We start from the raw sequence: 26,459 nt of genomic DNA on the forward strand, positions 1-26,459 counted from the left end.
TCTAACAGCCAGAATAGTGCATCTACACCATCTACACCGTCTACACGGCTGCCCCCCCAGCTGCTGTTTGTGCCTCTCGGCCGCCTGGTCTCCTCGTCGTTCTCCTGTAGCCCGGCGCTCCTTCCTTTTCCTTCTTTATTGTTGGGTAATATTCTGTCCGATGAAGTTACCGCGATCTCTTGATCCATTTCCTCTGGATGGGCATTCGGACCGTTTCCAGTTTGGGGGCGGTCCCTACTCCACCTGACCTTCGACATAGAATCTTTTCGAGCCGGGGCGGGTGTAGTGGAGTCCCTCCTCCCCAATTCATGCCGTGGAGAGTGGCCTGTGCGCTCCAGGCCGGAGCAGGAATGGGACTGTCAGCGAGCCGGCTCCAGGAAGGACAGCACGAGCCACATGTCACAAGTGGCGGAGTCCGACGCCATCGAGCTCAGGCCCCCAGGTGGTCCACCTGTTACCTTCTCTGACTGAGATAGCGCCCTTCAGGACATGGCCCCTGCCTCCAGCCTCCTGCATCCCTGGGCCCCTTCACACTGGACGTTCCCTCTTTCTGGAATGCTCTTCCACTCTCCCCTACATCTACTTAGCACCAGCGCTTAACAGTTGTGGGGACAGTTGAGGGTTCACTCACAACTCTTCCTCGGGCACATTGTCAAACCTGTCTGGGCCTCAGTTTTGTCATCTGTGAAACGGGGATAACAACAGCCCTTCCGTCATAGAGCCGCTGAGAAATTCAATGCTTTCATTCTTTGGACAAGCAGGTATTGAACGCCACTGCATTCTAGGTGCTCCCGGATGCCCTGGGGACACGGCGTCACCTGGGGGCAGTGCATTCGCATGCGGACTTAAGGTGGGAGAGGACCCTGGTGAGGGGCCAGGAGCTGAGCAGCTCTAGCAAGGATTGACAGTGAGATCTTTGTCACGGTCGGCCTCGTCTTTCTTGACTCAACCCCAGAGGCGCCTTCCCCGAGCCCCCAGTCAGGTCAAGGCCCCCCAGTCCCCGCGGCACCCCAAATTCATTGATCGTACTTGTGCACACTTGTTCACGTCACCACTGGCCCAAAATGCAACCGTTACATGAACCAATCAGAGGGCGTCTCGCCGTCTTGCAGAGTCTTGTGGCTTCGGAGTCTCATGAGAGCCCCAGGAGAGGGACAGGTGGGGATCCCCATTTTTCAGTTGAGTAGACTGAGGCCTGAGAGACAGGAGACCCACATCTCCCCCTCTAGTACTCAGGTTGCCTCTCTGAGCCCACCTCCCGCTTGGGAGGGTGGGAGTAGGGGTGTGTGTACAGCCTCCCAGCAATGCTCCGAGCTCTGTCCACAACTACCCTGTAAGTCCTGTTCTCCCCATTTCACGGACCAGCAAGACTGTGGTGCAGGAAGTGAGACCCTTGTGCAAAAAGCCGCAGCTGGGGGGTAGAGTTGGGACTTAGCCCAGGCCGACTGGCTACAGAATTTGATTTTTCCAACACTAATTTCCTGATGTTTCCTAATTCGTAGCTGGCTGGGCTCTGTGTAGTCCTGGCGCCTCAGGCTCAAAGCTAAGTCACTCCTGATGCGGGCCACAAAGCCAGCTCCTGCTCTGGCCTTGTCCTTGCTCATCAGGACACCTGCCCCAGCTTCCTCCTAGCCTCCCGCACACTGCCGCCCCCCCCACCCCCCCCACCCCCCGCCCCAGTGAGAGTCGCCATGCCATCCCTTGACCTTAAGACGGACAGTGCTCCCCTTGCTGCAAGGACCCTTCGCCAGCCAGCCTGTCCCTGTCCCAGCCACACCACACTCGGGGGTGCCCTCTGCTGGACCCAGACACCGCCCCAGCCCTGCCTTCCAGCCCTTCCGAAAACACACCTCACCTCTGAAGGGCCAGAGTCACATTCCGCACTTGCCTGGCACCAGGCACACTTCCTCATGGACCCCAGACACTGAGAGTTAAATCCTTACAACACCGGGCACGGGGTCTCCTCCCCACGTGGAAGCAGGCTGCAAGCTGCTCCCCGAACGCCTGTCCCTCCTGCGTCTGATTGGCCCCGGCCTGTCAGTCCACAGCACCCAGCTCATGCTTCCCTATTGAACAACTACTATGTGTCAGGCTCTGCTGCAGGACCTTTGCACAGCTGGATGCAGAGAGGGAAGCACACGGAAGGCAGGACCCGTGAGCTCACAAGATGGAGGTGGAAGCCGGATGGGGGGCAGGGGGCCAGGGAACCTCACTGGGAAGGAGGTCTTTGACCCCGCCTGAGCCTTCACCTAACCCCACCCACCCACCGCCTTAGGCAAAGCTGGGGTGCACTTAGCTCCTGATACAGATCGTACCCGCCCCATCCCCCCCCCCCCCCCCCCCCCCCGCTTCCCAGGGCATTATCTGCACAGGTTCAGGCGCCTGTCTGGGGTGGGGGCAGGGGTACAGAGGTGAGGAGCAGGCCAGACTCAGCAAACAGGGCAGGGCTTGGCCCAGGAGGCCGGAGAAGGCAACTCCCCAGTGGATGAATGGAAGGAGATGAGGGGGAGGACCGGAGGGCGGGCAATGGCCCGGTGAGTGTAGATGGACAGTCACACACATGGATGAGAGGAGCTGGCGTCTGGGAGAAAGACTTCTCACGGGGCAGGGATGGTCAGGAAGCCTTAGCAAGGAGAAAGGCTTTTTTTTTCTGTTTTTAGGGAGCCTTGAGTGACTTGGGCCCCAAGCAGGTGCAGAGGCTGGGATGGCGTTCCAGGACAGCATGAGCTCAGGTGTAGAGGAGGAGGAAAGTGACAGGTTCATAGATGGTGCACTTAACCTCGAAGGCACTAAGCCCCTCATGTGTGGAAAGACGTTTAATTCCCTCACCCATCCTAAGAAGTAGATTTTATAATCCCCATCGCACAGATGGAGAAGCAGGCCCCAAGAGGTCTAAAATGCACCCAAGGGGCACCTGGGGGGGGCTCAGTCGATTGAGCGTCCAACTTCGACTCAGGTCATGATCTCAGGGTTCGTGAGTTTGAGCCCTGTGCCAGGCTCTGTGCTAACAGTGCAGAGGGGTTCTCTCTCTCAAAGAAAAAAAAAAATTAACATTTAAAAATAATAATAAAAAAAATTCACCCAAGTCCCAGAAGTGGTAGAGAGGCAGCCCGAATCAGGACTCCAGCTGTCTGACCCCACCGCTTGAACCACCAGGCTACAGGGCCCACAAGCAAGAGCGAGAGCAGCCGGCCGGGTTGGGGCAGGGACGAGACAAGTCTGTCTGAGCACAGTAGTGGTCTGGGGTGCTGAGGAGCCCTGGGGTTTGAGCTCTCTCCCCTGAGATAGATAGCGGGGGCCACTGAGCTCTGGCCAGAGCCCTTCCCCACCCACCGCCCTTGAGGGTCAGCCTGTGGGTGTGGGGACAGGGGTGCTGTGGAGGCTGACACATTGGTCCCAGCTGCCCTCACCCAATATGGCTCCTGGAAGGTGGAGCCCGGAGCCTCTGGGCTCCTGCCAGTAGAAGTCAGTGCCAGCATGGCCTGGAACCTTCGAACAGGGACAAGTTTAGGACCTGTTGGGCAAGGTAATATTAGTGACAGAAGTGACATTTATGGATTTCACTGAAGGAGGAGATGCTGCGTCCTAAGTGGCCACCCTGCCCCTGGGCTGAGCTGTGTTGCGGTGATACGGGCTTGTTCTCAGTCCTCACGGCCCCTGCACCTGTGCTACAGAAGAGAACACTGAAGCCTGGGGAAGCTGAGTCTAGACCCAAGCCTGCCAAGCTCCTGGCGGGTCCCGGCGGTCAGGGAAATCCCCACGGAAAAGGAGGCACAAGGCCCTTATCTCAGGGAAGGAGGAACTATGAGAAGTCGTCATAAAAGCACTTAGTACAGAAAAATAACAATGTTTTTAAAACCGTGAACGCAAAACACTAACACACACAAGAAAAGACAGCGAGCTGCTAAGCTCCGTTGTCGGTTCAGTATGTTCAAAACGTATAAGAACAATTTATCTTAATAGTGTTTAGATGAACAATTCACTTAATCATCTCCCACCACAGTTAAATTGTTAATAAAGGAATTCTTGACAGTTTATTTTCTTAAAAACCCCAACAGAACGCAGTGGGATTTTTTTTCAGTGTTAGTAATGTTTACCAACTATAGCTGAAGTGGCAAGTCCCCTAAGTAATAGACCAAGCTCCAGGATGAAGGAGAGACACCCCCTCCACCTTGGGGTTGGGAGTGGTCATCGATGGGGCCATGTTCCCTTGTCCGACTGGTGTCTGTACCCTTGACGGTGAGCACAGAGCCGGGCCTAGGGGGAAGAGGGCTCAGCAACCATGGGCTGAAGAAGCAAGGGGACAAGGGTACTTGGCTATTAGGTTGCTGTCAGAGGCAAGACCCCAGGACTATCTCCTCTGCAACATAAGAGGACATTAGTGTCCTGCCAGGCCAAATGTTAGGCTGGGAGGGAAGGGGGGTTTGCCCACTCCAAGAACCAGTCCCCACCTTGTCCATCCTACTTTGTGTCAGTGGTCACAACAGTGATCCCCGTTTAAATATCATCTGCTCTGGGTGGGGGGAGGGGGAGGGTCAAACTGTGCTGTACAACGGCCCACACCTGCCTTTCCCCCTACAACCAGGGAAGCACCCATGATCTGTTTACACCATTGCCATTTAAAGGATCATTTGCATAATTATTATGTTTAGTGCCCTCCCCACTCAAGATCGGGTTGTGGGAAGTCAGGGCTGCTTCTTTCTTGTCCACGGCCGGATCCCCAGAGCCCAGCAAGATACTTGACACATAGCAGGCACTCCAAGAATATCTGTCAAATGAGCAAATCAACACGAGGGTAATGGCTGAATAATGAGCAGGCCCCATGGCTCAAACTGCATTGAAACCAACAGAGAGTCCAACCCTCTTGGCTTAGGATGCGCAGACGGATGGAGACTTTGTGTTTATTTAGATTGAGGAAAAGCAGACGTCCGATCTTGGTTCTGCTACTTTGGATCTATGAGACCAAAGGCAGATAAGTTTTCCTCTCTGAATCTCCATTTCCTCAGCGGTAAACCATCAAATAAGAAGAGAGGCAGGGACATGTGGTTGATAACACCCATGTGACAGGATTTCTACAAGGACTAAATGAGATCACCACCTCAGAGCATTTAATACAAGGTCTGGTACACAATAGGCACTTAACAAATAACGGCTTTCCCCTTCTGCCTTATTGGGAACCTGCCCAGGATGGCATTTTGTTTCAGAGTCAGGATGGGATCAGCCTTGTATTGTTTGTGAGAGGAGGAGAAGAGAGGAACTGGCTGACTTTAGTCTTTAGGTATGCGTGTTAAATTTTAAGGGTAACCGCTAAAAGAAGAGAAAAGGAAAATATATAGATTCTAAAATAGTAGATGGGGGAAATTGAATAAGAAAAAAAAATCAGGGGCGCCTGGGTGGCGCAGTCGGTTAAGCGTCCGACTTCAGCCAGGTCACGATCTCGCGGTCCGTGAGTTCGAGCCCCGCGTCGGGCTCTGGGCTGACGGCTCGGAGCCTGGAGCCTGTTTCCGATTCTGTGTCTCCCTCTCTCTCTGCCCCTCCCCCGTTCATGCTCTGTCTCTCTCTGTCCCAAAAATAAAAAAAATAAAAAAAAATAATAATAATAAAAAAAAAAAAAAAAAAAAAAGAAAAAAAAATCAATGAAAAAGATGACAGGAAAAGAGAAAGAATAGGCTGCAAAAAATCAGGACAAACAGAAAGCATAAAGTAACAGTAAGAATAATTCCAAATGTATTAGTAATTACAATAAATGTAAATGGACTAAACTTCCAGTTAAAAGACAGCAATTTTCAGACTGTACTAAAAACAAAATCCAGGGGCACCGAGGTGACTCATTTGGTTAAGTGTCCCAACTCTCAATTTCAGCTCAGGTCATGATCTTACGGTTCATGAGTTCGAGCCTCACTTCAGGCTCCATGCTGATGGTGTGGAGCCTGCTGGTGATTCTCTCTCTCTCCCTCTCTCTTTGCCCCTTTTTTTTTTTTTTTAATTTTTTTTTCAACATTTTTTATTTATTTTTGGGACAGAGAGAGACAGAGCATGAACGGGGGAGGGGCAGAGAGAGAGGGAGACACAGAATCAGAAACAGGCTCCAGGCTCTGAGCCATCAGCCCAGAGCCTGACGCGGGGCTCGAACTCACGGACCGCGAGATCATGACCTGGCTGAAGTCGGACGCTTAACCGGCTGCGCCACCCAGGCGCCCCTCTCTTTGCCCCTTTTTGCCCCTTCTGTGTGTGTTCTCTCTCTCTCTAAAAACAAATAAATAAACTTAAAAAAAAATCCAAAAGACGCACCTAAAACATCAGGTCAGAATGGATGAAAGCAAAAAAGATGCCAAATGCTTACCAAAAAAAAAAAAAAAAAAAGAGTAAGTTGGAACCAGAAGGCTAGTGCTCTTTCAGCTCCCAAGTTCCATCACTAAGGGTTTCAACGTGGTGGCATTGTCACCCAGGCCAAAAGGTGTGTAGGCCCACATCAACTGGCGTTACTGGGTGCTCTCCAAACCAGAGCCTTGTCCGTTCTGGGCTATTCATTCAACACACTTGGCTGAAGTCAGCCATGAACTAGGCCTTGTACTGGGGACAGGGAAGGCGGAAACCATCCAGATGGACTCTACTCATACACTCATAGCCTAGCCGAGGAGAAGGACGTGTCAAAGCAATGTGATAAGAGAATGTGTTTGACACCTTAGTGAGCAGGGGAACAAAGAGGGCTTGCTGGGGGAAGGCAACTGAAATTTCCCAGAGAATAAGGAGGAGGACAGCATTCCAAGCAGAGGGCACAGCCTCGGTGCAAAGGCAGAGAGGCTAGGCAGAGCCTGGTGAGCCTATGGAATCCATCCATACACCTCCATATGGCTGGAGTAGAGGAGAGGCACTGAGGCAGGCCTGCAGGGCCTTTGACCCCACGTCAAGGGTGATAGGGAGCCATGGGAGGACTATGAGCAGGGATGTGGCGGTGTCTGAACTGCATGTTAGCCTGTGTAGAGGAAGGATGCTGAGGAAGAAACTGGATGCCCAGAGATGGGACAAATGTTCATGATCATTAATAGCTGAATCAACAATGTTATGTATATATATGTATATGTGTATATATATACTGCATGCTTGCCCTGCTCCAAGTACTCACGATCGTGTCCAAGCCTCACAGTAATCGTGCAGTACCTGCGAGGAAAGAGGGTTCAGAGACAGTAGGGCACTTGCCGAAGGTCACATTGCTGATTGGCAGCAAAGCCAGGATTCAAACCCAGACCCAGCAACTCCCCACTAGGCTGCTCCTCAGGCATCCTGCGGAGAAGGGAGAACTACTGGAATCCTGGTAAAAATAAAAAGCACTCGCTATTTAAAGCAACCCTACAGCACATCTTCAATAAAACCAGGCTTCCTTTGCAGCAACACCCCCGTCCCACTTGGTTCCCAAGCGCATTAGTAAAGTGGTTGGGGGGACCCCCCCCCGGGGAAATGCCCTTCGTCTCCCTCCACGCACACCCTTCCCGTGGCAACTGAGACAAAGCACGCAGAGCCGGAAGAGCCTCAGACGCTGCCGAGATGCACGCTGTGGACAGACTGTAGTTGGGGTCCCTCTATGCAGAGGGTCGGGGAGATGGCGCACCTGTGCCCTTCCCCGAGGGCGCAGCAGGCAGCCCTACTGAGTCACTGGACCCCACTGAGCCTCAGCCTGCAGATTCAAATCCGGCTCTGCTGCTTCCTCATTGGGTGACTTGGCAAAGCGGGTTCCTTCTCTGAAACGAAAGCCTAACAACACCTGCCTTGGGGGCTGCTGGGGGACAGCCGCCTTGGATGGAGAATGCGCAGCCCAGAACTTGGCACTTGTCACTGGGGCTCAGCGAGCACCTGCAGTGCCACACCCCGTGCCGGGCAGATGTCAGCGATTCCCCCAAGTCTTGAGGCTAGCTTTGTAAGGTGGACGTTGCGATGCCCTTTCACGGGGAATGGCCCCTCCCCCATCTGCTTCAGAACTGCTTTATCCCCACGAAATAAAAAGCGATGGATGGATGAATGAATGAATGAATGAATGATGAACGAGACGTTTGGGCTGGAAGAAAAGGGCTGAAGAAAAGGGAAGGGCAACCTAAGAAGAGGGAACAGCATATGTAAAGGGGGAGGACCTGGTGAGATAGTTCCAGGAATTGGCTGTGAAAGGTCACTGGAGTGACGTTGGCTAGGGTAGTGGCGGCAGTGAGGGTGCGGGGGGGACGTGTAGAAGGGAGGGGAGAGGCAAGCAGGTGCCGGGCCAAGCAGGGCTTCTGATGCAGGCTGAGTCTTCTTCTCTGAGAGCACTGGGGAGCCATGGAAGGCTCCAGAGGAAGGCCCTGGGTGTGGCAAGACCCTGGAGATGGGCTGCGGCTGTGAGACCTTCCAGAAGAGTAGAACCACAGGCTTGCTAGCCAACCCCACGGGTGAGGCCACAGGTGGCGTGGGGTCTGAGGCTGCAGGCCCGCCTTGGACCAGGAAGGTGGGCTGGGGGACCGCACTGAGAGCTGGGACCCTGGCAGGAGGGAGGAGCAAGCGGGCATTCAGTGAGCTCCCGCTCGGCTTGCAGGGACCTGGGGAGGCCCCAGAACTGAGTGCCACCAAGACCGAGTGAAGGCGCGATGTCTCAGGAACCTGGACCAGCGGACTTGTCCTTCTAGAATTCTCTGTCCAAACTCTCACGTCTAACTTTTTAAGAGCCCACCTCATTCTCTCCCTGGTGATTAGTGACAGCCAGATCCTCCAGCTGCTGCTGCTGCTATTGTTGTTACTATTATTATTTTTTTATTTATTTAAAAAAATTTTTAATGTTTATTTCTTGTTGAGAGAGAGACAGAATGTGAGTGGAGGCGGGGCAGAGAGAGAGGGAGACACAGAATGCGAAGCAGGCTCCAGGCTCTGAGCCGGCAGCACAGAACCCCACACGGGGCTCGAACCCGCAAACCATGAGATCCATGGCCTCAGCCAAAGTCGGCCACTTAACCGACGGAGCCACCCAGGCGCCCCGTTACTATTATTTTTAATAGAAACAGCGAGTGAGGGCCTGCTCTGTGCAACACCAGCGTTTCCCAGGGCGATGATCAAAGGCACCCTGCGAGGAGGGTTCTGTGCTTGTGATGTTTGGGAAACCCAGAGTGGAGCGAAGTGGAACTGTCCTTTCCCGCAGGACTTCCCAGAACTTCAGCCCCCGGCAGCGGCACCTCCAGGAGGGACCGCGCGGCTCCTGTTTGATCAGGAAAGCTTTTTGTCACTGCTGTGGAGCAGCACCCCATGGAACGCACTGGGACCAGCCGGCCAAACTCTCCCCCTTGCTCCCTCGGAGGAGGAGGCGAGGGTGCAGTGACCCATGAGGCCGCAGGAGCCAAGCCCCAGGGCCTCTCAGGGTCCTGGGGCTGCCCCCAGTCTCGGACGCAGGCACAGCCACACCGCCAGCCGCCTGCAGAGACCCCAGGCCAGCGTGCTGTGCCCCTTCCCTCCAGCCCTGGAGATCAAATCCCGCAGGTGCCACTCCAGGGCGGGGAGCTTCCCGAGGACCCATCCCCTGCCAGCGAGGACCCGTCCCCCACCAGCGCGCTTTAGACAGACTCCTTCCTGCGATAGCATTTACCGAGGTTTTGTCCCATTCTAGAAGTTAGCTATGTTCACTGCAGGAACTTAAAGAAGGCAGAAGTGTGTTAAGGAAAATAAATAATTGACCCTGGCAATTCCATCTCAATGTCCCAAAGGAGGTGTAGCCCTGGGAAAGAATTTTGGATAGCCATGAAACTTGTTTTCAAAGTATATAACATGATATGGGAAAATACAGTGTACTACTATTAAGGGGAAATGCAGGGCCTAAGTGTGTGTGTGTGTGTGTGTGTGTGTGTGTGTGTGTGTGTTTGTATTTTTAAGTTTATTTATTTAATTTGAGAGAGAAAGAGTGCAAGGAGGAGAGGGGCAGAGAGAGACAGAGTCCCAAGCAGGCTCTGAGCGGTCAGCGTAGAGCCCTATTCGGGACTCAATCCCACAAACCATGAGATCATGACCTGAGCCAAAGTCAAGAGTCAGACGCCCAACCAACTGAGCCCCCCAGGCGCCCTGAAGGAAAGTATATTATGTCACCAAAATTTGTAAAATATGAGAAAAAAAAAGATGAAAAGGAGATATCTCTGCATTGTATGCATAGAGAAAAGACTGGAAGGATATATATGAAATTGTTCACGTAAGTTAACATAAATACATGTCCCATGGTTGACTTTCTTGTCTTCGTATACTTTTTCCTAAAATGAATATATAATACTTTTATCAGCAGGGGGAAAAGGCCCATGGAAATGTGCTCTGTTGTTCTATCTAACATCCCCAGAGGCCCGCAGGGGACTTTAGCCAATGTGTGGTAGAGAGGTGGGTCCTGTCCTGATTCCTGCTCTGAGCTGTACATTTTCCTCCACCACCCAGACTCCATCCCAATGTTCCTGGAAACCATTCAGGTGATCTGAGGGTCACGACGTTTTAACAGCCCAGATGTATTTCGTCGTCTACCCCTTTCGCCCTGAGCCCACAGAGACCACCTTGCTTAGGGCAGCTGCCAGGGGGTGGGGGTTGTTTTCCTCAGGAATCTGGTTTCCAGGAAGGGACGGGACCTCCGTTCTGGTCAGAAAGGACCCCCAAGACAGTGCTGTGCTCCAAGCCCTGCGGCGGTGACCCCTGGAGGGGCCTGGACTCGGGTGGGTGACAGGGGCATATGGACAGCTGCGGCAGGGGCTGGGGGCTCGTGACACAGGAGCTGGGTGTTGAAGGGCAGATGGCAGGAGGCCAGAAGAAAAAGTAGGGACGGTCTTCCTGGCAGAGGGCACAGGAAGCGCAGAGTCCAGGGGGGCTGTGTTATGGGACCTGCTGAGAGCAGGACAGGGGGAGGGAGCGACCCTGGAAAAGGAAGGGAGCTCATGCCAAGCCAATCGATGCCACTGGAGGGTGGAGACTGGGTCTTTTTTTTTTTTTTAAGTTTATTTATTTATTTATTTATTTAGAGAGCAGGGGAGGGGCACAGAGAGAGGGAGAGAGAGAATCCCAAGCAAGCTCCATGCCGACAGCACAGAGCCTGACGTGGGGCTTGATCCCATGAACCACGAAATCATGACCTGAGCTGATATCAAGAGTCGGACGCTTAACCGACTGAGCCACCCAGGCTGCCCAGAGACTGGGTCTTATGGGATGGCGCCATCAGTGCGGAGCTGGAGAATCTTGCGGCTGGGAATAATGGGGGTTCCTGGAGGGACCGGGGGTGTGGGTGTAAACAGAAGTCTGGGGCCAGGTGTCCGGGCGGGAGAGGAGGAGGCTGAGCCCGGCTGGGCCACGGATGGAGAGGAGGGGGTGAGACAGGGAACCGAGAAGAGAGCGGAGAACAGTGTCAGGCTCTCGCCTCTGATTTTCAGCTGGATGTGCCGGAAGGGGGCTCTGTGCCCCAGGAGCTGCCCTCCACAGGCTCTGGGGCCAATGGTGCACCACCGGATGCCAACAACAACAATATCGATGGGTCAAGAGCCCCTGAGCACTCTCCAGCGCGGGCATCGTGGCCCCCAAAGGGACTCCCGTTCTCCCTTCGTGGCCGGCTCAGGGTGGGAGGCTCAGAATGGGCTAGGCTGATAGCTGGGGGGGCGGGGCGGGGGGGAGGAAGGGGACGTGAACCGGGCTCCAAGTTCACGGCCCCACCTGCGTCTGCCCAATGGTACAAAGATGTTAAGAGATGGTGCCCCAGCCACTGGCTTCCTCCAGGCACTGTCAGAAATGGGCACTACCAGTCCCAGTTCATAAAGCTGCTGGAGGATAAAACTCAGTCGTACTCAGAAAGCATCGAGGAGTCAAGGAAGCAGCCGGTACATCTGCACAGCCGAACATGCTGGCCACGCGGGGCCACTGAGCGCGTGGGCTACAAGCCATGCATGGAATTTCAGAGACTTTGTGCAAAGAGAGTGTAACGTGCCTCCTTCGTCAGTTCTGTTGACGTGTTGAAATCATAACATTTTGGATATACTGGGTTGAATAAACATATTTTTAAAATTAATTTCACCTGTCTGGGGTTTGTTTGTTTCTTTCATGTGGCTTCCAGGAAATTTAAAAGTAACTATGTAGTCCACACTGCATTTCTGCTTCATAGCGCTGGCATAAGTAGTGACTGTTGTTATTTTGAGATTATGGCAGGACCGGGAATGTTGTCACTGTTCCTTAAACCAGGTGCCTCTCAGGTTAAGAAAAAAAACCAAAAAACTTTTTAAAGTGTTTTTCTAGTTATTATAAAAGTAATTTTTTGTTCATTAAAAAAATATGGAAAGGGGAGCCTGGGTGGCTCAGTCGGTAGGCGTCCGACTTCAGCTCAGGTCATGATCTCCCGGCTCATGAGTTCGAGCCCCGCGTCGGGCTCTGTGCTGACAGCTCAGAGCCTGGAGCCTGCTTCGGATTCTGTGTCTCCCTCTCTCTCTGCTCCTCCCCCGCTCCCACTCTCTCTCTCAAAAATAAATATTAAGGGGCGCCTGGGTGGCGCAGTCCGTTAAGCGTCCGACTTCAGCCAGGTCACGATCTCGCGGTCCGTGAGTTCGAGCCCCGCGTCAGGCTCTGGGCTGATGGCTCGGAGCCTGGAGCCTGTTTCCCATTCTGTGTCTCCCTCTCTCTCTGCCCCTCCCCCGTTCATGCTCTGTCTCTCTCTGTCCCAAAAATAAATAAAAAATGTTGAAAAAAAAAAAAATTAAAAAAAAAAAAAATAAATAAATAAATAAATATTAAAAAATATTTTTTTTTACATATGGAAAGAGGGGCAACTGGGTGGGTGTCTCAGTCGGCTGAGTGTCCCGACTTCGGCTCAGGCCATGATGGCCCCATGTCGGGCTCTGTGCTGACAGCTCAGAGCCTGGAGCCTGCTTCAGATTCTGTGCCTCCCTCTCTCTCTGCCTCTCTCTCTCTTTCTCTCTCAAAAATAAACATTAAATTTTGTTTTAATATATGGAAAGAATAAAAATTTCCCATAATCCCTACCAAGCTCACTACCAAGAAGAGCTTGGAGTAGTTCCTGGCAGTCTTTTCTCGGTGCATAGATGAGAACACCTAATTCTTCTGCTTTTTAAAGTTCTACAAAGTCACAGGGCTCCTGGCTGGGTCGATACGTGGTGGAGCGTGCAACTCTTGATCTCAGGGTTGTGAGTTCGAGCCCCACATTGGGCATAGAGATTAGGTTAAAAAAAAAAAAGGATTTATCTATCTGTTTATTTAAGTTCATTTATTTTGAGAAAGGGAGAGAGCACAAGCATGGGAGGGGCAGAGAGAGAGGGAAAGGGAGAATCGCAGGCAGGCCTTGCTCTGACTCGGGGCTGGATCTCCCAAACCATGTGATCATGACCTGAGCCAAAATCCAGAGTCAGCCGTGTAATGAACTGAGCCACCCAGACGCCCCCAAAATGAAATCTTTAACGTAGAACCCTACGAAGCCGTGACCGCATGGAATGCTGTTTAGAGTTCTCCATTTCCCCCTTAAGATTACAATGAAGCGTCTCCCCAAGGCATTAACTAGGCTTCAGAAACGCCATCTGATGGTCTCAGTGTACCCAGCACCATGACTATGAGGGAGAATCTGGTAAGATTCCGCCTCCCAGGCCCAGCCCAGCACTGCCCCCCACCTCCCGTGACCCCTCAGCCTCAGCCTGAGAGGGGGCGGCCAAGTTCAGGGGTTAAGAGCTGGGACTCTGGGGGCAGGCAGCCTCAGTCCCATCCCTAGTCCGTCCTGTGTGACTTTGGGTCAGTCACTGCCCCTCTCTCTGCCTCCTGCTAAGATGGCGATAACTCATAAGCCCCCAAGTGGAACCCTTGAGGCCAGATGTGTTTTGGCATCTGATGTTAGGACAGTGAGGCGCTGGGGCGCCTGAGCTGGACGTCCCACTCTTGGGTCTCAGCTCAGGTCGTGATCTCACAGTTCGTGGGTTTGAGCCCCGCATCGGGCTCTGCACTGACAGTGTGGAGCCTGCTTAGGATTCTAGGATTCTGTCTCTCCCTCTCTCTCTGCCCCTCCCGCCCCCCCCCCCAACATAAATAAACATTAAAACAAATCTTTAAAAAAAAAAAAAAAGACAGGTGAGGTACTAATGCGCAGCATATATCTGATAGCACCTCCTGGCTCTTCTAAACCCCATCAAGTGTGGGAATATTTCTAGAGTGAAGTGTTTGAATAGTCACATGAGTGGGATCAATAAAAGCTTTAAATAGCCTCCCCCGAGTTCTGATCGGGCCCTACCACCCAGTGGCATTTGGTGCCAAAGTTATGAACAATCTTCTGGTTTTCACAGCTTGATGGATTTCACAGTTGCAGATACTGAGTAAGTACCCATCTCGTAGGACAGTTTGTCGGATTAAATGAGTTGTTGCCCATAAAGCATTTAGAACGGTGTCCCGTGCCAAAGAAGGGCTCAGTGCATGTTAACTGTTGGTGTATTTTTAATCCTTTTTTTATTGAGGTGTAATTTACATACTGGAGTGTAATTTACATAAAATGAAATGCCCCGTTGTATCTGAACAGTGCGGGGAGGTCTGACCGTCTTATTCATCCACGTAGCCACCACCCCAATTGGGAACATTTCCATCATCCCCAGAAAGTTCTCTCACGCCCCTTTCCCGCCTGGCCTGCCACCCCCCCCCCCCCCACACACACACACACACTCAGAGAGGGCCTCTTAGCACACGAACGACGTGGAACGGACGGGACCCTACCACACGTGCCTTCTTGGGCCTGGCTTCTTTTGCTCAACGCGATGCCGGCCCACGAGATTCGTGGTGTGTGTGGATAATCGTGTTCCACCGTGCAGACGGACGGACACACAGCGTGTGCCTCTCCAGGGCTGACAGACATCGGGGTCGTTTCCGGTCGGGCGGTCATGAACGCAGATGCCGTGAGCGCCCATCACAGAACCTTGGATGGGCAGCTGCTCTCCTCTCTCCTGGGGAAAAAGAGACTCGGGAGTGGAAGGGCCGGGTGGTGTGTTGGGGGGGGGGGGGGTTGTTTAGCCTTAACCGAAACAATCCAGTCGTTTCCGAGGGTGGTCTTCCCGTCTGACACTCCCACCAGCAAGGGGCGGGCCCGCTCTGCGCCCTCGCCCGCCCCGCATTCTCGCATTCTCGGTGACTTTCCGATGACCAGCATTGGCGTCGCTGATCCGTGTCTCCCCTCCCCCACCGTAGGTGATCCGGACCGACACGTTCAAGCACCTGCGGCACCTGGAGATCCTGCAGCTGAGCAAGAACCTGGTGCGCAAGATCGAGGTGGGCGCCTTCAACGGGCTGCCCAGCCTCAACACGCTGGAGCTGTTCGACAACCGGCTCACGACGGTGCCCACGCAGGCCTTCGAGTACCTGTCCAAGCTGCGGGAGCTCTGGCTGCGCAACAACCCCATCGAGAGCATCCCCTCGTACGCCTTCAACCGCGTGCCCTCCCTGCGGCGCCTCGACCTGGGCGAGCTCAAGCGGCTGGAGTACATCTCGGAGGCGGCCTTCGAGGGCCTGGTCAACCTGCGCTACCTCAACCTGGGCATGTGCAATCTCAAGGACATCCCCAACCTGACGGCCCTGGTGCGCCTGGAGGAGCTCGAGCTGTCCGGCAACCGGCTGGACCTGATCCGCCCGGGCTCCTTCCAGGGCCTCACCAGCCTGCGCAAGCTGTGGCTCATGCACGCCCAGGTGGCCACCATCGAGCGCAACGCCTTCGACGACCTCAAGTCGCTGGAGGAGCTCAACCTGTCCCACAACAACCTGATGTCGCTGCCCCACGACCTCTTCACGCCCCTGCACCGCCTGGAGCGCGTCCACCTCAACCATAACCCGTGGCACTGCAACTGCGACGTGCTGTGGCTGAGCTGGTGGCTCAAGGAGACGGTGCCCAGCAACACGACGTGCTGCGCCCGCTGCCACGCGCCCGCCGGCCTCAAGGGCCGCTACATCGGCGAGCTGGACCAGTCGCACTTCACCTGCTACGCGCCCGTCATCGTGGAGCCGCCCACGGACCTCAACGTCACGGAGGGCATGGCCGCCGAGCTCAAGTGTCGCACGGGCACCTCCATGACGTCCGTCAACTGGCTGACGCCCAACGGCACCCTCATGACGCACGGCTCGTACCGCGTGCGCATCTCCGTCCTGCACGACGGCACGCTCAACTTCACCAACGTCACCGTGCAGGACACGGGCCAGTACACGTGCATGGTGACGAACTCGGCCGGCAACACCACGGCCTCGGCCACGCTCAACGTCTCGGCCGTCGACCCCATGGCGGCCGGCGGTGCCGGCGGCGGCGGCGGCGGCGGCGGCGGCGGCGGCGGCGGCGGGGGCGGCCCGGGAGGCGGCGGCGGCGGAGGGGGCGGGGGCGGCTACACCTACTTCACCACCGTGACCGTGGAGACCCTGGAGACGCAGCCCGGAGAGGAGACCCTGCAGCCGCGGGGGACGGAGAAGGAGCCGCCGGGGCCCACGACGGACGGCGTCTGGGGCGGGGGCCGGCCCGGGGACGCCGCCGGCCCGGCCTCGTCGTCCACCACGGCGCCCGCCCCGCGCTCCTCGCGGCCCACGGAGAAGGCGTTCACCGTGCCCATCACGGACGTGACGGAGAACGCCCTCAAGGACCTGGACGACGTCATGAAGACCACCAAGATCATCATCGGCTGCTTCGTGGCCATCACGTTCATGGCCGCCGTGATGCTCGTGGCCTTCTACAAGCTGCGGAAGCAGCACCAGCTCCACAAGCACCACGGGCCCACGCGCACCGTGGAGATCATCAACGTGGAGGACGAGCTGCCCGCGGCCTCGGCCGTGTCCGTGGCCGCCGCCGCCGCCGTAGCCGGGGGCGGGGGCGTCGGCGGGGACAGCCACCTGGCCCTGCCCGCCCTGGAGCGCGACCACCTGAACCACCACCACTACGTGGCGGCCGCCTTCAAGGCGCACTACAGCGGCAACCCCAGCGGCGGGGGCTGCGGGGGCAAGGGCCCCCCGGGGCTCAACTCCATCCACGAACCTCTCCTCTTCAAGAGCGGCTCCAAGGAGAATGTGCAAGAGACGCAGATCTGAAGCCGCCGGGCGGGGGCCCCGGGCCCCGGGCCGGACTGGGACCCTCCCCGCGGCCCCGCCGCCGCCGCCGCCGCCGCTCTCGGACCGCGCAGGGAAGGCCGGGGAAGCAGGGCTCGAAGCCCCGCCCGCGTGCGGACCCCAGGGCGGCCCCCCTCCGGCGAGGACAGGGTGGGGCGCCGGGAACCGAGCCGCCTCCGCGATTCTGGCCTCACCGCCCCGCCCCCCTCCCAGCCCCGGCGAAGGGAGGGGATGCAGGATTCGGGAGAAGTGGCCGGAACCCTCCGCTTTTCCGCCTCGCTCTCTCTAGCGACCCCTCCCCGCCCTCCGCCTTCCAGGGGAGAGAGGAGCTTTCCGGGGAGGGAGGGCGTCCTTTCCCCTCATCCCCGACAACCCTCCTTTTACGGTTCATTTTTTGCAGTTTGACGCCTGTCCCCCTCCTCCCGCCCCTCCGCCCCCCCCCCCCCCCCCGAAACTGAAGAGACGGACGACGCGCGCGCGGTCAGAGCCTCCGGACACCCTGCCCTGCCCCCCACCTCCGCCCCCCCGCCCCTCCCCCCCCCGCCCTCACCTGCCCCACAGACTCTTTTGATACTGAAGGGAGGTTTGCGTCAATGACTACCTGCTCTGTAATTACTTTAAAAAAAAACACGGAAAAAGTAAAAAAAAAAAATTTTTTTTTTGGTCATGAAAGCATAGAGGACAGAAAACAGAGTGAATGCGGGGCGGGAGGGGGGGAGGGGGCGGTGCAAGGAGAGGACGGAAACGTCAGGTGTCAGGGGCCCCTCCCCGAGGGTCGGGTCGGCAGGGTCAGCACCTCTGGGTGGTCTTAGGCCCCCTCCCCCTCTCGAGAGCCCCAGAGAGGGGCTCAGTCACCCGGCACACCTGGCCCTTGTGTTTAACCTCCCCACGGCTCACGTGAGCCTCCCCCCCCCCCCCCCCCCCCCCACCTCATGCTCCCTGGTTCCACAGGCTGGGAGCCTCCTCCTTCTGATCCAGGAGCCCAGGATCGAGGTCGTGGGCAGGGCGGTGCTTCCCCTCGGGGCCTCTAGGGGAAGATCCTTCTTGCCTCTTCCAGCTCCGCGGCACCCCACGTCCCCCACGTCTCCACATGGCCTTCCTTCCGCGCACACTCTGTCTCTCTGTGCGGATTTCCCCTGTTTTATAGGGGGACACTGGTCCTACAGGATCAGGGCCCAGCACGACCTCGTCTTCGCGGCATCATCCGCAGAGACCCTGTTTCCAAATAAGGCCACGTGCACAGGTCCTGGGGGTCAGGACTTCAACAGATCCTTTTTAGAGGACGCGACTCGACCGGCCACAGAGCCAAACCCAGAGCGTCGGTCGCCTCTGCCGACCCACAAGGCACTGGGGGGGAGAAAGCGAGTCAGGCTGAAGGAGGGAAGGAGTGATGTGCTCCCGCTGTAGCTGGGCCTGCGGGCCGAAGCCTCGCCTCTGTCCTGCTTACGCCGAGGCAGGAGGGGGGACGGGTCGGCCCGGGAGTGGGAGGGGGCCACGCTGTAACTCAGAAGGGCGGGGGCTCACCCAGAGCCCTGGGAGGGACAGGAGCCAGCAGGTGGGTGCCAGCTGGGTCCACCGGGACAGTGGGCAGATGCCGTTTAGTGCTGTCTAGCCAGGCCCAGGCCACTGGAAGCAGAGGGTCCACGGTGTCCCATCTCTCCCCCACCTGGGGCTCCAAAAGCAAATTGCTCCCTTAGGGACCTGACAGCCGCCTGCCTCTGGGGTCTCCGGCCCTGTCTGTCTGCATCTGTCTGCCCCTGCCTGTCGACCCGGGACTCTGAGCCCGGCTCCCCTGTCGCTCCTTTCATTCTCTCTCTCTCTCTCTCTCTCTCTCTCTCTCTCTCTCTCTCTCTCTCTCTCTCGTCCTCGTTCAGTGCGATCCTGGTTGCCATGGCAACACTGCGGCGGGTACCAGGTGGCGCCTGGGGGCGGGGAGCCGCGCTGCCGCAGCCTCCGCCATCTCCAGTGCCAGGCACCTGCAGGGTGCGGTGGCCGGGCCTCACTTGGGGGGGACCTGGGTGTCTCCCCAGGCCTCACGGGCTTCTCCTTGGTCAATGGGAGTCGGGGGAGGGGAGGGCCCGGTGTGGGAGTGAGAATACAAGATGGGGGGGGGTGGGAGCTGATGGCATCGTGGCTGGAAGAAGGGTGCGTGAAAGGTGAGAAGTCAAGGTGAACTGAGGGCCGAGCAGACTGGGACAGGGCTGGTGGTGGAAGCTGGGAGGAGCGGGGCTCCAGCTCCTGCTGCCTGTGGGGAGATGGGGCGCGGAGACCAGGCCCGGCCTCCCTGGGAACTCAGGGCGGGCAGGAGATGTGGGCCTGGCCCAGCCGGGACGGAATGGCCACCAGCCCAGAGAAGATGGGGCGGGGCTGGAGGTCCGGGGAGAGGCCCTGAGACAGCGACAGGAGGGAAGGAGAGAGTCAGGGACAGAGAACCAAGGGAGGAAAACATGGAGGGAGGTAGACAAGAAACACGGGCGCGAGGCACGGGGCTGGGCGGGGGCGCGGCAGGGCCAAGGACAGGGCCGGAAACTCAGGGGCAAGGGACGGAGAGCCCAGAGTCCCCAACACCGTCTCCTCTCCCTCACTCCCAACCCTCTCTGCCCCCACCCCAGGCAGGATGCGGTTTCCATGACAACCTGGCCGGGCAGAAAGGGGGGCTGGGGACTGCAGAGGAAATTTTCCACATCAGCAGAAAGGGAGGAGGTAGAATGCAGGAAGGAAGGGGCTGGGCACGGTGAGGGCCCCCCAGGGCCCCGGAACCCCAAGTCCTCGTGCCCACTGCCCCGGGATTCTCACCCGCCCCCACCTGGCGAACCTGCACCCTCTCCGCCGCCGCCGCCGCCGCCGCCGCCGCCGCCGCCGCCGGGCCACTGTGGGGAGAGGGGAAGGTTCTGGAGAGGATCAAGGGTCCAATGTCCAAAGATCAGCTACTGCCCAGGCCTGGAAGGGACGGGGGCAGTGAGCAGCTGCCAGAGCTCAGATTCAGGGTCATGGCTTCTGACAGCGTCCCGAGGAGAGTCGGGGTGGTGGGCTACGGCCGCCTTGGTGAGTCACTGACCCTCTGGGCCCCTTCCCGGGCCTCTTTCTGAAGCCCCCCAAACCCCGTGCCCTCCACAAACACACCTTCATCCGTGTCTTTGTGCCCCGGCTCTGCCTGTGTCTGTCTAAATATCTTCCACTCCCCCGACCCCACGGGGCCCCCTCCCCTCTCTTGGTGTCTGCCCCGCCTGTCCCGCCTTCCGGCTTCTCTGTCCTCCACCCAAGTTTTTGTGTGCCCCCCGCCCGCCCCCTGCGTCCATGTACCCCCTCCCTCATCTCTGGCATTCGCTCCCTGGGTCTCTCTCTCCCTCCCTCCTGTCCTTGTCCCCCTCCCTCTGGGTCTCTGTCCCCTCTCTCTGGGTCCCAGTCCCCTCTCTCTGGTCTCCCTCCCTCTCCCCAGGACAGTCCCTTGTTTCTCACCTGCTGACTCAGGGACCAGAACTGGGCCTCGAACTTGTTTTTGTCTGGAATCGCGACCCGGGACGAATGGCAGGGAGCGTGCCTCCTTCCCTGCAGCTCCAGAACCTCGCTGCCCTCGGGGAGAGGTCAGTGATCTCACCATGAGTGGGGCTCCCTGGAGCTCCTGTCCTGGCCTCCCTTAGGTGCTGTGATCGCAGGCCAGTCTGTCACCCTCTCTGGGCCAAACCAGAAGCGGGACAAGCCTGTCCATTCTGCTTCCCCTCTCAGGCCAGGGTGAAGAGGGACAGGCCTCCAGAGACTCTGAGGGAATCTGAGGAGGAGAGGTCCCACACCTCTCCAAGACCCTCCCCCATCTCTCCCTTCTCCCAGGCACCCCGACCTTGTAGTGGAAGTGGCCCATCCCCAAATAATCCAGGAATCTGGGGCACAAATCCTGCGCCACGCCAATCTCCTGGTGAGCCCCGCCCAGTCTGCCTTGGCCCCACGTCACCCCGAAGTGGCATCCATCCCCTGACCTCAGACACCCCCCCCCCTCCATCCGCCCCAGGTGGGGTCCCCCTCAGCACTGGCTGATCAGGCCACAGAGCAGCGGCTCCTGGAGGCCTCGCACCGCTGGGACCATGCTGTGTTTGTGGCCCGGGGAGCCCTGTGGGGCAGTGAGGACATCACCAGATTGGACGCAGCTGGGGGCCTCCAGGTGAGGGCCCGCTGGGCTCCCCGGCGATCCAGAGGGGGACCTCCAGAGACCCCCGATCCCCTCACCCTGGCTGTCACTTCCAGAGTCTTCGTGTCACCATGGCCACGCACCCCAATGGTTTCCGGCTGGAGGGACCGCTGGCTGCAGTGCGCAGCACTGAGCATCGCACGGTGCTCTATGAAGGTCCCGTCCGCGGGCTCTGCCCCTTCGCCCCCCGCAACTCCAATACCATGGCGGCCGCCGCCCTGGCTGCCCCCAGCCTGGGCTTTGACCGCGTGGTTGGAGTGCTTGTGGCTGACCTCAGGTGAGCTAAGGTGTGGGGGTTGGGGTTCGGGCCGGGGCCGGGACAGCCACACTGACCGCCCTGCCTGCCCCAGCCTCGCAGACATGCACGTGGTGGACGTGGAGCTGACGGGCCCCCCGGGCCCCACAGGACGATGCTTTGCCGTGCACACCCACAGGGAGAACCCCGCAGAGCCAGGCGCGGTCACGGGCTCTGCCACCGTTACCGCGTTCTGGCGCAGCCTCCTGGGTGCGGCCCCCTCCCCAAGCCCTGCCCGCCCCGTGCTCTGCGGAGCTTGGGTCTCCGCCTCTGCCTGGTTCTGCAGCTCTGATTCGGTCTCTGCTGACTGATCTTTATTTCTGTGTCTCCACCTTCTAGTCCACGACTTTGAATCCTTATGTATCTGTGTCTGTCCAAGCCTCCTTTCTCTGAGTTTGTGTCCCCCTCTCGCTGGGACCCTACCACCTCTCTCGCTGCGTGTCTCTGTTCATCCCCCAGGTCTCTGTCCCCCTTTCGGTCTCAGTCCCTCTCTCTAGATCTTCCTCCACCCCCACCCTGGTCTGTCCCTGCCACCAGGTGTCTGCCCCTCCTCATCTCTCTGCCCCAGCCTTTTAGTCCCTATATCTCCCCCGCAGGCTGCTGCCAGCTCCCCTCCAGGCCGGGGATCCATCTCTGCTGAGAAGCCGCCTCCTTCCCTAGTGGACATCTTCGTCTCATTTACGGCCCCCCACTACCAGCCCGCTGCTGCCCTCGGTTACCCCGGCCCTTCCTCCTGGCTCAGTAAATATTGGAGACTCTTCTCCCTACAAGCCCTGATGTCTCCGGTCCCTTGCTGCCGTCCTGTGACGTCACGCGGCGATCTCACACTAGCATTGGCGCCATCACCACGGGAGGAGCACTCGCGGGAGCTACACTCCCGGAAGCTATCGCGAGAGCCTACCCACTACATTTCCCAGAATCCTCTGAGCACCAGGGGGCGCGGCCGTACGCGAAGGGGCGGGCCTCTGCACCGCATATTTCCGGGATTCACCGCGGGAATGGCATTGCAGCTCCGCGTTCTCGGCGCGGCAGTGGACTTCCGGGCCAAGCTGCCCGGAAGTTGCGTGAGGGGCAAAGGGCCTTCGCGGGGGCCGCCGGAAGCTGTAGTCGGGGCACGCGGGGGCCGCCGGGAGCTGTGTGTGTCGCGGCCGCCCAGTCGGCGTCGTGCTGCCCGCCCCGCACTCGGAACCCACAGCCGCCGCCCAGGGGGATGCGGGAGCCCCTGGTTTCGGGGAGCAGAGAGGCAGGCGGGGTGAGGGGCGTTGCCAGGCAACGGGCGAGCGCCGTGGTTGGGGTACGGGTCGGGGAAAGGGCTCTGTTCCTTGGTGTCCGGGGAGGGGGCCCTGTCGCCGAGTGATGGGAGAAGAGAACCCCGTTGTTTGATAGGGGAGGGGAGTCTTCTGTTGCTAGGCGACTGGAAGAGACCCTGTTACCTAGAAACAGGGGAGGAGGATTTCTCCATTGCTAAGTAACCGGAGAAGAGACTTGTTACCTAGTGGGGCGGGGGTCCTCTGTTGCTACGTAACCAGAGAGGGCGCCTGTTACCTAGGGACAGGGGAGGGAGGTTGCTAGGTGACCACCGGAGGGACCCTTTCTCTTAGGGATGGGGGGGGGGGGGCGGTCCTCTGTTGCTAGGTGAGTAGGACAGCCTTTTTCCTAGTAATGGGGGATGGAGGTACCCTGTTGTCAGGAGAGCACCTGGGGAGCAGGGTCAGGGGCCTCGTGTCCCCTCAGGCTGCCCTAAGACCCCAGCTCAGTGGCAGTGCCCCCCAGGGCCCGCTGGCAGGTTGGGCCTCCAGATCCCAAGCCCCTGAGTACCTTCTCCCCCCCCCCCACCCCCAAGCAGGAGCCGAGGACGGTATGTCCCAGGCCCCAGGAGCACAGCCGAGCCGGCCCTCCGTTTATCACGAGCGGCAACGCCTGGAGCTGTGTGCCGTCCACGCCCTCAACAACGTTCTGCAGCAGCAGCTCTTTAGCCAGGAGGCTGCCGACGAGATCTGCAAGAGGTGACCATCACCCGCCCTAACTCCTGGAGACACAGGGCTGATGGGCAGAGCGACCCGCCCGGGTCTCGGGGCACGGCTGGGACAGAACCCCGGGGCTTTCTGCTGCCCCAGCACCCGCCTGGGGAACCCCGGGACTGAGAGATGGAGAGGTTGCCTCTCACACCCGTCCTTGGCCATGGCCCCGGCCCCAGCCCCAGCCCAGGCCTCCCCTTCCCTTATCTGGACCCTCATCCCCTCCAGCCTCTTAGCTTCTGGTTTTTCTCTGCCAGTCCGCGCCACACACGGCCCCAGTGCTGACCCTGCCCTCCCTCACAGCCCTCATGTGGCTCCCCAGCAGCCCTGGGAGAAGTCCCAAGTCATGCAGCCTAATAGCCAAGGCCCTGCATGCTCTGGGCCCCACCTTCCTCTGCAGTGTCCCATCTCACTGTACCCCCCCCAAACCAGATGCCTCCCCAGTCCCCGAAGGAGCCCTACTACGATGCCTCCGGGCTATGCCTTCTTTCTGGCACAGCTTCCTTCTCTCAGCAGCCCGGAGTGTTCCTCCTCACCATGCAAGATGTCAAACATCGCTTCTTTAGTATTGCTCTGCCTTGCCTCCTCTCTGTCCCCGCAGCCCCCGCCCTGGCTCAAGCCCATCATCTCCCAGATCCTCCCTCCTGCCAGTAACGCACACGATGCTACACCCAGAGATGACCCTGTCTTCCCCACTCTTACGGCCCTCCCGTGGACCCCCAGTATCCGCAGGCAGAGTCCCAGCCCCTCAAACTGAACATCGCAGAATTTATTCATGTCTGTCATTCACGACAGGGATCCACCAACTCTTTTACACCAAGGCCATGCTGGAGACCCAGAGATGAGTCCAGTGTGAGCCCTGCCCTGAGGGAGGCCAGGGAAACAGATGCACAGGAAAATAATACACAGACTTTTCCTCTCCGGCCCCTCCCCCTGCCCTGCCCACCAAGGGCCCGGAGAAAGAACAAAGGTGCCACTGTTTGGAGAAGGCAGGACCCAGAGAGCCAAGTGGTGGCGGGGTGGGCCCCCTGAGCTGGGGGATAGCAGGAGGAAAGACTGAGAGGGGAGCACAGGAGATGTGGTTGGGGACAGGTGGCTGGGAGGGGGTGGGGCGGGACTGAGGCTAGGAGGCCAGCTGAGGGACTAGGACTTTATCCTGGGGTGACAAGGCACCAGGGAGGGCAGGGAACAGGGGAGCGGTGGGGTCAGTGTCAGGTGTGGAAAGAGCCCCTGGGATCGGAGGGGAGGCTGGAGGCTGAATGAGGGTCCAGGTGGAGGAGGACGAGACCTGAGCAGGGGGAAATGTGGTTACGGGACGGGGCAGAGAGAGTCGGGGACAGGAGGAATCAGGCTTGGGGCTGATGAGCCACGCGGCTGCGGAAAGGGAAGTGTCCAAAGGCTGGGTGACTCAAGGGCCCCGGGACTCTCCTGCGTTGTGGGGAGGATGAGACCTTTGCAGGGGCCCCGTCTCAGGCTCTGACCCTGACCCTCCCCCGCCCAGGTTGGCCCCAGACTCCCGGCTGAATCCCCATCGCAGCCTCCTGGGCACCGGCAACTATGACGTCAACGTGATCATGGCCGCCCTGCAGGGGCTGGGCCTGGCCACCGTGTGGTGGGACCGAAGGAGGTGGGACCCCAAGCGCTTCATCACGTGTGCTGAGCCTGGCACATGGGTGCGATGGGACAGCAGGAGGGGAACCGGTGGGCAGGAGGGAAGAAAGAAGGGGCAGACGGGGGGGGAAGGTTGGCACGGGTGGGTGCTGGACGGAGGGCAGGCCGACGGGTTGGGAGATGGTCATCCGGTGACCGAGTGGATGGTAAAAGGGTAGTTGGACGTGTTGAGTAGGTGGTTGGTGGAGGGGGGGGGGGTGTGGATGGGCAGAGGAGTGGTTGAGTGAATAAAGGATAGCAAATAGGTGGTCGAGTAGTTAATTGGATGGATGGACGGATGGACGGGTTCCGAGTGGATGCGGACTCGGGAGGATGGTGAGTAAGCCGAGTTGGTGGCTGGCCGGTCGGTTGCGTCATTAGGTGGATGGTGTTCGGGTGGACAGTTCACGGGCAGCTGGGTGCGGGGGTGGTTGTTAGACGGCTGGCAGTTTGGGTGCCTGGGTGGTGGGCGAGTGGGAGGAGACGAAGGGGGCGCTGAGGAGAGTCCTTGGGCAGGCTCGGGCGGGGGGGGGGCCACTGCTGCCACGCCAGCCTGGGTCCCGTGAGCTCAGTAACGTTGGGCCGGCAGGTGCTCGCTGAGCACTGGACCCAGACGGTGGCGTCCCCACCCCTCCCGCACAGGCCCCTGTCCCAGCTGGCCCTGCCCCAAGTGCTGGGACTGATCCTGAACCTGCCCTCACCCATGTCTCTGGGGCTGCTGTCCCTGCCGCTCCGCCGGCGGCACTGGGTGGCCCTCCGCCAGGTGGACGGCGTCTACTACAACCTGGACTCCAAGCTGCGGGCGCCTGAGGCTCTGGGGGACGAGGACGGCGTCAGGTGAGGGGGAGGCGACTCGGGCTGGGGCTCGGCGACCGACTCCCCCACCCCAGGAGGCAGCGCACGGGGCCCCCGGCCTCAGTCTCCTCGCTTCTCTGCCCAGGGCCTTCCTGGCGGGGGCACTGGCTCAGGGCCTGTGCGAGGTGCTGCTGGTGGTGACCAAGGAGGTGGAGGAAAAGGGCTGCTGGCTGCGGACAGACTGACCCCGCGGAGGAGAGAACCAGGCCACCGTCCGTGCGGTCCCCGTGCATCCACGTCTGGCTCCTGAACGCCAGGGAAGGACCCCGCGGAGGCCCAGCCCCTTTTCCGCACCCCCTGCTCCCCAGTGCCGCTGCTGCCTCAATAAATCTGCTGATTTGCTCCCGGCCTGGCCCGCATCCGCCTGGGGGGCCCCTCGCCT

The 26,459-nt window shown here is 58.6% G+C and overlaps 3 protein-coding genes across 11 annotated transcripts in view; all 3 read left to right on the forward strand.

The window, feature by feature from the left end:
* Window positions 1–17,595, forward strand: part of LRRC4B (leucine rich repeat containing 4B) — a 61,918-nt gene extending 44,323 nt beyond the window's left edge. For all 3 annotated transcript variants that reach the window (XM_058708324.1, XM_058708321.1, XM_058708322.1), the window contains exon 3: window positions 15,187–17,595. In XM_058708324.1, the coding sequence (XP_058564307.1) occupies window positions 15,187–17,058 (1,872 nt within the window). In that variant the 3' untranslated portion in view covers window positions 17,059–17,595. The remainder of the gene's footprint in view (window positions 1–15,186) is intronic.
* A 1,577-nt stretch (window positions 17,596–19,172) lies between these two features.
* On the forward strand, window positions 19,173–22,324 carry ASPDH (aspartate dehydrogenase domain containing). 3 transcript variants are annotated; one of them, XM_058708469.1, is made up of 8 exons: window positions 19,173–19,232; window positions 19,689–19,810; window positions 20,516–20,660; window positions 20,905–20,989; window positions 21,083–21,232; window positions 21,316–21,536; window positions 21,610–21,764; window positions 22,151–22,324. In XM_058708469.1, the coding sequence occupies exons 2-8, from the start codon at window positions 19,705–19,707 to the stop codon at window positions 22,192–22,194; spliced, it is 906 nt and encodes a 301-aa protein (XP_058564452.1). In that variant the 5' UTR covers window positions 19,173–19,232; window positions 19,689–19,704; the 3' UTR covers window positions 22,195–22,324. The 3 variants fall into 3 exon arrangements, with proteins under 3 accessions (XP_058564452.1, XP_058564453.1, XP_058564451.1); XM_058708470.1 differs by lacking the exons at window positions 19,173–19,232; window positions 19,689–19,810 and adding an exon at window positions 19,936–20,121 and having other exon boundaries at window positions 20,548–20,660; XM_058708468.1 differs by lacking the exons at window positions 19,173–19,232; window positions 19,689–19,810 and adding an exon at window positions 19,990–20,121.
* A 193-nt stretch (window positions 22,325–22,517) lies between these two features.
* Window positions 22,518–26,419, forward strand: JOSD2 (Josephin domain containing 2). 5 transcript variants are annotated; one of them, XM_058708514.1, is made up of 6 exons: window positions 22,518–22,848; window positions 23,398–23,560; window positions 24,368–24,424; window positions 25,074–25,199; window positions 25,865–26,059; window positions 26,163–26,419. In XM_058708514.1, the coding sequence occupies exons 2-6, from the start codon at window positions 23,415–23,417 to the stop codon at window positions 26,260–26,262; spliced, it is 624 nt and encodes a 207-aa protein (XP_058564497.1). In that variant the 5' UTR covers window positions 22,518–22,848; window positions 23,398–23,414; the 3' UTR covers window positions 26,263–26,419. The 5 variants fall into 5 exon arrangements, with proteins under 5 accessions (XP_058564497.1, XP_058564496.1, XP_058564495.1 ...); XM_058708513.1 differs by having other exon boundaries at window positions 22,518–22,806; XM_058708512.1 differs by having other exon boundaries at window positions 22,522–22,848; window positions 23,401–23,560.
* The last annotated feature ends 40 nt before the right edge of the window (window positions 26,420–26,459 follow it).

Source organism: Neofelis nebulosa, chromosome 17 (genome assembly GCF_028018385.1).
Source record: "Neofelis nebulosa isolate mNeoNeb1 chromosome 17, mNeoNeb1.pri, whole genome shotgun sequence".
NCBI lineage: Eukaryota > Metazoa > Chordata > Mammalia > Carnivora > Felidae > Neofelis > Neofelis nebulosa.

Bases quoted from the DNA above. Each gene is read 5' to 3' on its own strand.
- ASPDH (XM_058708469.1), top strand. From the start codon at position 19,705: ATGACAACCTGGCCGGGCAGAAAGGGGGGCTGGGGACTGCAGAGGAAA. The intron at 20,990-21,082 runs GTGAGCCCCGCC...CATCCGCCCCAG, and splicing joins TGCGCCACGCCAATCTCCTG to GTGGGGTCCCCCTCAGCACT. The intron at 21,233-21,315 runs GTGAGGGCCCGC...TGTCACTTCCAG, and splicing joins ACGCAGCTGGGGGCCTCCAG to AGTCTTCGTGTCACCATGGC.
- JOSD2 (XM_058708514.1), top strand. From the start codon at position 23,415: ATGTCCCAGGCCCCAGGAGCACAGCCGAGCCGGCCCTCCGTTTATCAC. The intron at 23,561-24,367 runs GTGACCATCACC...CATTCACGACAG, and splicing joins GCCGACGAGATCTGCAAGAG to GGATCCACCAACTCTTTTAC. The intron at 25,200-25,864 runs GTGGGACCCCAA...CCTCCCGCACAG, and splicing joins GTGTGGTGGGACCGAAGGAG to GCCCCTGTCCCAGCTGGCCC.